Here is an 11,296-nt window from a genome sequence, read left to right as displayed (position 1 = left end):
AAAGCCTTCAATGTTTTGGCCTCAGATTCCTGTGGCAAATAATTCTACAAACTCACCACTCTCTGGGTGAAGAAATTTCTTTTCATTTCTGTCGTAAAAAACTTACTGTAGACTGTGTCCCTTGGATCTGGACATTTGATCAGAGAACATCCTTCCTGCACCTAGTCAGTTTAACCCGGTTATAACTTTGTAGGTTTCAATTAAATTCTACAACATTATTCTAAACTCTAAATATCCAGTTTTACTCTGTACATCAGTCTTGCCATCCAGGATTCAGTCTGGGAAAACTTTGTTGCATCCCCTCAATAGCCAAAATATTCTTCCTCAGCTAAGATGATTAAAACAGCATCTAATACTCTGAATTCCCAACTAGTGGAAATGGTTTATCTTTATCTACCCTGCTTTTTCTTGCTAATAGACTTGAAACTATAATTGCGATCTCTTCAATGTTTCTGGATAAAAATGCTGGAATAACCTTTCAAACAGCAGAGAGGGTATACCTACACCACACTGACTACAGCAGTTTGACAAAGTAATTCATCAACACCTGCCTTAGAGTAATGAGGCATGGAGCTATAAATGCTAGCCAGTCAGCAACATCTACGTCTCATTGAATAAACAAACATTTTCCAAAAAGATGGGTTACAGATGATTTTAAGAAACTGGAGGTTTTCTTTGCATTCTGGAATGATCCTGGAATAATGAACAGATTTTGAAAGTGGCAGCAAACCTCAAACTAGGAATATTCTTTACAATGTGAATGCATACAGTGGAATTTGCAGAGTATTTTACTTTTCATTCTTCAAGTCTGACAAACTGATCAAATTGGGAAGAGAGTGAGTACTGCTTAAGCTGGAGATCAGAGTCTAAATGTGTGACGCTGGAAAAGCACAACCGGTCAGGCAGCATCCAAGGAGAGTTGACGTTGAGCATAAGCTCTTCATCCTGATGCCACACTTTTAGAAACTGACAAAATTATTAATCTTAATGAGACAAATTGAATATCATTGACTGAAGAAGAGATCTAATACAAATAAGTCACACCTAAAAAGGCTACCAATAACATGGAATTAAGAACGCATGAAGATATTTATTGAATGGATAAAACAAACTATATGAAGATGACATGTTCTGACTGCTGGGGTTAGCCAAGTTAGCTGCTCTGATCTGGTAAAAGTTACAATTACAATCACAATCAGACTAAGTCCTGCTGGTCTCAAAAGTTGAAACCCACAAGATGGATATCAAGCAATGCCATGAGTGAGAAAAACTGATCTCATTGCCTACTTATAAATAGCTTTCCAAAATTCAATAAAGGGCAAACAAAAGGGAGTGGAGTCAGGCAGTTTGCCAAGTATGGGAATATGCCTTAGAGAAAGCGAGGACTACAGATGCTGGAGATCAGAGTTGAGTGTGGGGCACTGGAAAAGCACAGCAGGCCAAGCAACAGAGGAGCAGAAGAATCCTGAAGGGCTAATGCCCGAAACATCAGTTCTCCTGCTCCTCGGATGCTGTCTGACCTGCTGCGCTATTCCAGCACCACACTCTCAAGGGTATGCCTAAGAATCTAGCACTAATTGCTGCTAGTTCTTTGATAGCATCAACTGCTTAGTAGAGTTTAAACAATAAGTGTAGACCAACAAATGCCTTTTAGAGCTGAGGAGAGTATAAACAATCTCCTCTGGTGGGTGGGGCTTCTGTAGCTTGGATAGCTAACTGACTTTGTATTAACTTTTAGCCCCAGATAGCCATACAATCATATGGCATAGAAACAGGCCCTTTGGCCCACCATATCTACACTGACCAACAAAGACTAAACTACACTAAGTCCATCTATTTGCACTAAATCAAGTCCTGAAACAGCTGAGGCAGAGAGTATATGTGTATAATAAAGCATCTGTGCAACCAGCAGGGCAATTCAGTAAGTCTTTTTTACCCTCCTGTCTAGTTTTCCTAACCACTTTAACAGATCAGTGGAAGCAGGAACAGGTCAAAGCACTAGAGCTGGGACACTATTAAAGGAATTAACTGAGAAGCATCAGGAATAAACAAAAGTCAGTGAATAAGCAAAGGAGATTAAAATAAATGGAGTGTGTTTTAAGATTAGAAAAGCTAGCAAGTCAGAATAAGTAAGTTCAATTTTAAATCATGGCAGGTAAACTCAGCTGAGTGGAATGTGTCACCTGTCATGTGGGAAGTCATGGACCCTACTGCTCCCAACAGCAAACATGTGAGCTCTATGTTTCAGAGGTTAAGCAGTGGCTAGAAATACTGTAGCACATTGCGAAGCTGAGAGTTAGGTGAATAGCATGTTTAGAGAGATGGTCACACCCCCCAACTCAAGTGACTGGAAATGAAAGGAATGGGTGGCCACCAGGCAATCAAAGAGAATCAGGCAGATGACGCACAGGAGTCCCGCTCACAGACCAGCACCACAAATAGCCTAACTGAGCAGGAGGGGAGGAAGAAAGCAGGAGTGATAGATAGGGAATTCACTAGTTCGGGAAACAGATAGGTGTTTCTGCAGCCACACAGCTTATTGCTAAATGTTGTGTCACTTCCTGGGTGCCGGGCTCAGGGATGTCATTGAGTGGCTGCAGGGAGGACTGAAGGAGAAAGGGTGATAAGAGGTGGTAGTACACATTGGTGCCAACAACATAGGCAGAATGAGCTCAGACATCCTGCATTTAGAATTTGGGGAGCTAGGCAGCAGATTAAAGAGCTGCAAGTCAAAAAGTTGCAATCTCTCGATTACTCTCTCACCACTTGTTAGTGAGTGCAGAAATAGTATTTGGCAGATGAATGTGTGACTCGTGTTGGCGCAGGATGAAGGGTACTAATCCCTGGATCACTGGGACCTACAAAAGCAAGACTGTTTGCACCTGATTGAGAATGGAACTGATTTCCTTGCGGGTCAGCTTGCTAGAGCCGTAGGGAGAAATTTAATTAGTTGGACGGGGGTAGGAGACAGTGTTAGTTTAATAGGAACATAGCATACTTTCGTAAAGAAACTAAGGCAAACTGCATGCAGCCAAGTTGAGTCTCAAGGGAGTGAGGCGAGGCTGGATAGCATCTACTTTAATGCTAGCAGTACTACAGGTGAGACAGTTAAGTTAAGGGCATGGACTATAGTAGTTTGAAGGAGGGGCAGGACTGGCCATTCAACATTTCAGAGTATAGGAGCTTTAGGCAAGACAGAGGAGAGACTGTAAGAGGTGGTGGTGGAGTCGCATTATTAATCAAGTAGTTGCAGGTAGACAGGATAGTGAAGGCAGCATTTGGTATGCTTGCCTTTACTGATCAGTGCAGTGAGTACAGGAGTTGGGAGGTCATGTTGCAGCTGTACAGGGCATTGGTAAGGCCACTTTTGGAATACAGCATGCAATTCTGGTCTAGGGTTGGAGGTTTGAGCTATAGGAAGTGGCTAAATAGGTTGGGGCTATTTTCCCTGGAGCATTGAAGACTGAGGGGTGACCTTATAGAGGTTTGTAAGATCAAGAGGGGCATGGATAGGGTAAATAGACAAGGGCTTTTTCCCCAGGGTCAGGGAGTCCAAAAACTAGACGGCATAGGTTTAAGGTGAAACAGGAAAGATTTCAAAATGATCCAAGGGGCAACTTTTTCAGGCAGAGGGTAGTGCATTAATGGAATGACAGCCAGAGGAAGTGGTGGAGACTGGTACAATTACAATATTTAAGACATCTAGATGGGTATATGAATAGGAAGGGTTTAATGGGATATGGGCCAAATGCCGGGAATGGGACTAGATTTCTTTGGGATGGCTGGTCAGCATGGACAAGTTGCATCGTAGGGTCGGTTTCCATGCTGTACAGCTAATGACTAAATCAATTGCTCAGTAAAGAAGGACAATATCCTGGAAAGGTCTTCAAATTAGGCTTTGTGGGTGCAGTTTGGAAATTTTAAAAAAAGGTACATTCACACTGCTGGGAGTGTAGTATAGACTTTCAATCAGTAAGCGGGCAATAGAGAAGTATGTAGACAATTCACTGAGATGCACAAAAACAATGACAGGGTATTAAATTAGGGGATTTTAAGTTCCCTAACATTAATTGGGATAGTCACAGTTTAAAGGGTTTAGAGTGAGCATACTTCCTGAAATGCATTCAGGCAAGCTTGCGCTGCCTAACTTTGGGGAACAAAGCCAGATAAGGTCATCAAGATGGCAGTAAGACAGCATTTTTATGATAGCCACTACAACACCATATGTTTTAAGTTTGGTATGGAAAAAGATGGGCTGAAAAAAACAATTAAAGATTTTTTGTTAATTTATTTTGAAAATTTTATTTTCAGATTTTATTAAGATTGACAAGATCTAGCAAAAATAGGCTGGGAACAGCTACTTCTGGGTAAAAATCTACTGCAGAACAGTGGGAGGCATTCAAATTGAATTGAAAATGTGTTGCTGGACAAGCGCAGCAGGTCCTGAAGAAGGGCTGATGCCGAAACGTCGATTCTCCTGTCCCTTGGATGCTGCCTGACCTGTTGTGCTTTTCCAGCAACACATTTTCAGCTCTGATACTCCAGCATCTGTAGTCCTCACTTTCTATTCAAATTGAATTGGCAAGATTACAGGCCCAACATGTTCAGTTTAGGGTGAAATATAGAAGCAACAAGCCTAGAGAACGAGGAATATTCGTGACAGGACAAGGAGGAAGAGAGAGACTTTTGACTGGTACTAAAGGAAGCAATTCAATGGAGGCCTTGGAGGAATATAGAAAATGCAGAAGTGCACTTAAGAAAGCAAATCAGAAGAGCAGGGAGGGGACATGAAAAATTAATGGCAGGTAAGATTAGGGAGAATCAAGGGGAAGAAGATAACCAGGGAAAGAGTAGGGTCCATTAAGAAACAATGGGGCAATCTATGCCTGGAGTTGAAGGTCATTGCTTGAATGTTAAATGAGTGCTTCACATCCATCTAAACTTTGGAGGCGGCAGCTCTAGGCAAGAGGGACTAAAAGGTTCAGTTTGAATGGGCAAAGAGGAAATATTGGAGGCTTCTGTTGACTTAAGTGGACAAATTCCCAGATACTGGTGATAAATTCCTGATAAAGGGCTTATGTCCGAAATGTCAATTCTCCTGCTCCATGGATGCTGCCGGACCTGCTGCGCTTTTCCAGCACCACACACTCTACTCAAATCCCCAGATCCAGATGAGCTAAATCTTAAGCTGCTGTGAAGGATGAGTGAAAAAGTTATGGGGACTATGGCCTAAATTTTTTAATTCCTCTTTGGCCACAGGGGAGATGCAAAAGGACTAGAGGGCTGCTAACGTGGTTCCATTTTTCAAGAAGGGTGGCAGAGATAAACCAGACTAGCGAGTCCCCTCAGGAACTATTGGAGAAAAACCTAAAAAAAAGGAGAACTGACCTCCATTTGGAGAGATATGGTTTTATCAGGGATAGCCAGCATGGCTTTGTCAGAGGGAAATCATGCCTCACAAATTTGAGTTAAAATTTGAGAGCTAGTGACCAGGTGTGCAGATAGGATATTGCAGTGCTATAGTTTATATAGATTTCAGCAAAGTATATAACAAGGTCCCACATAAGAACGAGGAGCATCAGTAGTTCAACCCCTTGATCTGGCACTGTCATTTAACACATTCATGGCTGATCTAATCTCAGCCTCAATTCCACTTTCCTGCCTGCTGTCCATAACCGTTCAACCCATTACTATTTGAACACGTGTCTATGTCCCAGTATCCCCTACTCTCTGGGGTATGAATTCCATAAATTCACAACCCTTGGGGAGGAGTAATTTCTGTTCCATTTTAAATCTGCTACTCCTTATCTTAAGCGTTTAACCTCTCATTCTAGGTTGCCCTACATGAACTGCCGACTGATGCTCGGAGTTCCTTTTTGCATCTACTTTGTCAATCCCCTTTATAGTGTTGCATACCTCAACTCAAATCTTTCATTCTTCTAAACTCCAGACAGTTTAGGTCTAAATTGCTCACTTTCTTCATAAGCCAGCTGCTCAACTGTGGAATCAGTCCAGTGAACTTCCTCTGAAAGTCCTCCACTGTAACTTCATTCCTCAAGTAACAGAAACAAACTACACAATGCTCCAGATGTGGTCTCACTGATGCCTTTTACAGTTGCAGCAACACTTCCCTACTTTTTAAAATAATCTATTTATCAATAAATGCCAAAAATTCCACCTGCCTTCCTGTTTTCGATGATTCATGCACCCTGATCCCTCTGCACCAAAGCACTCTGAAGTTCCTCTCCACTTGGATAAATCCGACTAATATGAACCACCTCTCACTTATTCACATCTGCCAAGTTTTGACTCATTCACCTAACCTTTCCATATCAGTTTGTAAATACCTTTACTTGAGAGACATGGAGGACTGCTCAACAAGGTCAAAATACATGGGATCCAGGATAACTTGGCAACTTGGATCCAAAAGGGCTCAGTAGCAGGAGAAAGAGGGTGATGGTGGAAGGCTGAGACTGCACAGTGTGCAGTGGTGTACCACAGAGATCAGCAAGTCCCTTATTATCCCTGGCTCTCTTATTTTTCACAAAATACATAAACAAAATAGAAAAAAAAAGTGTGGAGGGATGATATTCAAGTTTGTAGATGACACAATGGCAGCTGGGTAGTTAACATTAAGGAAGAAAGTGGCAAGTAGAACTTAACCCTGACAAGTTAGAGATGATGTGCTTTGGAAGTAGTAATAAGACAAAGAAGTACTCAAGGAATGGAAAGACACTAGGAAGCTCAGAGGAACAAAAGAGATCTTGGGGGTGCTTGTCATAGATCCCTGAAGGGATAGTTAAGAAGGCATATTGTCCTGGTTCCAACAGCAAGGGACACTAGTGCCTTTGGGCTAATGCACAGAATGGAGCGTCCAGAGATTAGCATCTAGATTCAATCCATCTGGAATGTTGTTAGAGCCTTTATCAGTGGAGGCATAGATTTTAAGAGCAATGAGATTATGTTGGAGCTGTACAGGACTTTGGGAGGCCACAGGTGGAGTAGAGCGTGGACTCCTGGCCACCACACTGTAGGAAGGATGCGATTGCACTGGAGGGGGCTGCAGTGAAGATTCACCAGGATGTTGCCTAGATGATGTAGTTCAGCAACGAAGAGAGACTGGAAAAGCTTGGGCTGTTTTCTTTAGAGCAGAGCAGGCTGAGGTGGTACCTGATTGAGATATATAGGATTATGAGAACCTCATCACCTCAGGGGATCTCTCATCCACCGCCTCAAACCTCATAATCCCACAACCCCGCACCGCCCGTTTCTACCTCCTGCCCAAAATCCACAAACCTGACTGCCCCAGCCGACCCATTGTCTCAGCCTGCTCCTGCCCCACCGAACTCGTCTCTGCAAACCTCGACACGGTCCTATCCCCCTTAGTCCAAGAACTCCCCACCTACGTTTGGGACACCACCCACGCCCTCCACCTCCTCCATGATGTTCGCTTCCCCGGTCCCCAAACGCCTTATCTTCACCATGGACATCCAGTCCCTGTACACCTCCATCCCCCATCACGAAGGATTTAAAGCCCTCCGCTTCTTCCTTTCCCGCCGTACCAACTAGTACCCTTCCACCGACACCCTCATTCGACTGACTGAACTGGTCCTCACCCTGAACAACTTCTCTTTCCAATCCTCCCACTTCCTCCAACCCAAAGGAGTAGCCATGGGCACCCGCATGGGCCCCAGCTATGCCTGCCTCTCCGTAGGATATGTGGAACAGTCCATCTTCTGCAGCTACACTGGCCCCACCCCCCCACCTTTTTCTTCCACTGCATCGATGACTGTATTGGCGCTGCCTCGTGCTCCCACGAGGAGGTTGAACAGTTCATCCACTTTACCAACACTTTCCATCCCAACCTCAAATTCACCTGGACTGTCTCAGACTCCTCCCTCCCCTTCCTAGACCTTTCCATTTCCATCTCGGGTGACCGAATCGACACGGACATTTACTATAAACTGACCAACTCCCACAGCTACCTAGACGACACTGCCTCCCACCCTGCGCCCTGTAAAAACGCCATCCCATATTCCCAATTCCTTCATCTCCGCCGCACCTGCTCCCAGGAGGACCAGTTCCAAAACCGTACAACCCAGATGGCCTCCTTCAAGGACCGCAATTTCCCCCCAGACCTAGTCGACGATGCCCTCCACCGCATCTCTTCCACTTCCCGCTCCTCCGCCCTTGAGCTCCGCCCCTCCAACCACCACCAGGACAGAACCCCACTGGTCCTCACCTATCACCCCACCAACCTCCATGTCCAACGTATCATCCGCCATCATTTCCACCACCTCCAAACGGACCCCACCACCAGGGATATATTTCGCTCCCCTCCCCTATCAGTGTTCCGAAAAGACCACTCCCTCCGTGACTGCCTCGTCAGGTCCACACCCCCCACCAACCCAACCTCCACTCCCGGCACCTTCCCCTGCAACCACAAGAAATGCAAAACTTGCACCCACACCTCCCCCCTTACTTCCCTCCAAGGCCCCAAGGGATACTTCCATATCTGCCACAAATTCACCTGCACCTCCACACACATCATCTATTGCATCCGCTGCACCCGATGTGGCCTCCTCTATATTGGGGAGACAGGCGGCCTACTTGTGGAACATTTCAGAGAACACCTCTGGGACACCCGGACCAACCAACCCAACCACCCCGTAGCCCAACATTTCAACTCCCCCTCCCACTCCACCAAGGACATGCAGGTCCTTGGACTCCTCCATCGCCAGACCATGGCAACACGACGGTTGGAGGAAGAGCGCCTCATCTTCCGCCTGGGAACCCTCCAACCACAAGGGATGAACTCAGATTTCTCCAGTTTCCTCATTTCCCCTCCCCCACCTTGTCTCAGTCAAATCCCTCGAACTCAGCACCGCCTTCCTAACCTGCAATCTTCTTCCTGACCTCTCCGCCCCCACCCCCACTCCGGCCTATCACCCTCACCTTGACCTCCCTCCACCTATCGCATTCCCAACACCCCTCCCCCAAGTCCCTCCTCCCTACCTTTTATCTTAGCCTGCTGGACACACTTTCCTCATTCCTGAAGAAGGGTTCATGCCTGAAACGTCGATTCTCCTGTTCCTTGGATACTGCCTGACCTGCTGCGCTTTTTCAGCAACACATTATCAGCTCTGATCTCCAGCATCTGCAGTCCTCACTTTCTCCTTATGAGGGGTACGGACAGGTGGACAGAAAGCAGCTGTTCCCACTTATTTGAAGGGTCAATAACAAAGGGGTATAATTTTAAAGGAGGAATTGCAGAAGGTTTAGAGGGAATTTGAGAAATGAATTTTCACTCAGTGCTGTTGGAACCTGGAATACGCTGCTTGGGAAGATTGTTGAGAAACTTCACCATCTTTGTAAAGTACTGTCATAACATTCAAAGCAATGGGCTAAGTGCTGCAAAATGGGACTGGTGTAGACTGAGTTTTTTTTGTCTGTGCAGATTTGATGGGTCAAAGGGCCTCTTCTGTACTATATCATGGGCAAATCATTGAATCATAAAGTACCATGCTTCTAAGAATTCTCACGTGTCTCCCCGGTTGGCCAAACAGAGACATGCACAAGAATTGCTAGAAGCATGGCATTCCAACCGGAACTCTCAACAATACATTGATTTGGATCCCATTTACCACCCCACGAGAAAAAAAACAAGAAACGACAACAGCATGGGAAATGGCATCATCAGCTCAAGGAAACCTAAACACAAATAAAAAGTGGGCCATACCACCAGTGCTTCATCCGGAGGCTCACTGACGTTACCTAGTATGGTGACGAAACGTCTGAAACAGAACCTTCCAGCTCAGCAAGCATACCTACATCCATATTGAATCCATTTTGTGGTGTCAGCAGACATTTTACTTTACTCATTACTAACAATACCTGTGCACACCTGTAATCCTTTTTAATAGATTAATATTTTTATGATACACAACGTTTTGTTTTCAATTCAGTGTCTATTTCATACAGAAAATATTTTACTTGACTGTTAGATATCAATCTCCTACCTGAATTTCACAGGCTACAACTAAGTTGTGAATGTAATAGAAAGCTTCCTCAATAGTTTCACCAACAGCAACCAGACCGTGGTTCCTTAGAATGAGCACCTAGTATAAAATAAGAACAATTTAAGCAAAGTAACACATTACCAACATGATATTTTCAGCTAGTAAAAAAAAAGTTTTCAGCATGGGTCATCATCAACAAAAAGGATATCACAGGGCTTTGCATAAATAATACCGAAACACGAACTAACTTATGCTCTATTGTCAATAATGCTAAATATTTTGTACTAACACTAATACAATGGTAACATACTTAAACTAGTAACCATTTAGGTTACAATGGACAGGACTGTACAGTCCATCATTGATGGGTTTGCAAGTAAGGGCACCTATAATATTCCACGGACAGTTAATCAAAGTTATCCAACATTGTCCCTAACTATCTACAATCTTACAGCAATTAGACAAGGGCCAGAATATCCACCTGCTCTCATTCCAGTTCAGTCCCTTCCCGCTAACCAGACTCAATTTTGAGGCTGATGGAAGGAACTCAGATAGAGTGGTAATCACGTAGGGCTGGTCACCTTGTTCGGGTCTTAAACCGGGAGTTGGTGGAAACCTATAGTGGCCTACCAATAATCCCCTTCAGTTTGTCCACTGCAATTGCTTACTTTCTCATTGATCTCCTGTTCAGGCTGTCCACCCCTCCTCACCGTTTCCAGGCCTGAGCTGCCCTCCCCTCTCCCATGAGAGTTCAGTCCTGGTCCCCAGGATTTAGAAGATGGGGACTGCTTGTAGCCCCAGTCTTGGCTATTGCTGACCCAGACACTCTTGAGATGACAGAGCTGTCAGCTAATGAGATTGGCCTGCACTCTGGCAGTGAAACTTACATTCAAGTCAGGAGTGGAATTCCCATTTCTGGCTAATTAATATTCTTAGTTGTGGGACTGAATGATTAGTCAGGATTGATTCCTCAGGTAGGAAATCTTGCCATCTGAAAAGTCTGATCAATGCTCACATCACATCTTGGTGATGAAAACTGCAGCAATAATGGTCAATAAACCAGATTTTAAGACAAGTCCATCTCCAAGTAGAGGCAGAGAGAAAGAAGGCTACTGCTCACATTCACCTTCAGCTCTCATCTCCAAAGCAAAATCAATTTTAAAAAAATTAAAAATACATACAGACTATTATTTTGACTTGTATTTGGTCAGGAAACATTCACATTTGACATGTCAGGAACAGGTGAAAATTGTTACTTTTGTGTTGGCAAGCTTCAT

General features: G+C 44.3%; 1 protein-coding gene across 11 annotated transcripts in view; it reads right to left on the bottom strand.

The window, feature by feature from the left end:
• add1 (adducin 1 (alpha)) overlaps positions 1-11,296 on the bottom strand; it is a 189,815-nt gene that overhangs the window by 55,811 nt on the left and 122,708 nt on the right. For all 11 annotated transcript variants that reach the window (XM_072594254.1, XM_072594181.1, XM_072594264.1 and 8 more), the window contains one exon: positions 10,020-10,118. In XM_072594254.1, the coding sequence (XP_072450355.1) occupies positions 10,020-10,118 (99 nt within the window). The remainder of the gene's footprint in view (positions 1-10,019; positions 10,119-11,296) is intronic.

The sequence above is a fragment of the Chiloscyllium punctatum genome, chromosome 2 (assembly GCF_047496795.1).
Source record: "Chiloscyllium punctatum isolate Juve2018m chromosome 2, sChiPun1.3, whole genome shotgun sequence".
Taxonomy (NCBI): domain Eukaryota; kingdom Metazoa; phylum Chordata; class Chondrichthyes; order Orectolobiformes; family Hemiscylliidae; genus Chiloscyllium; species Chiloscyllium punctatum.
The sequence above is the reverse complement of the archived record's forward strand: the minus strand, read 5'-3'. Positions and strand labels throughout refer to the sequence as shown.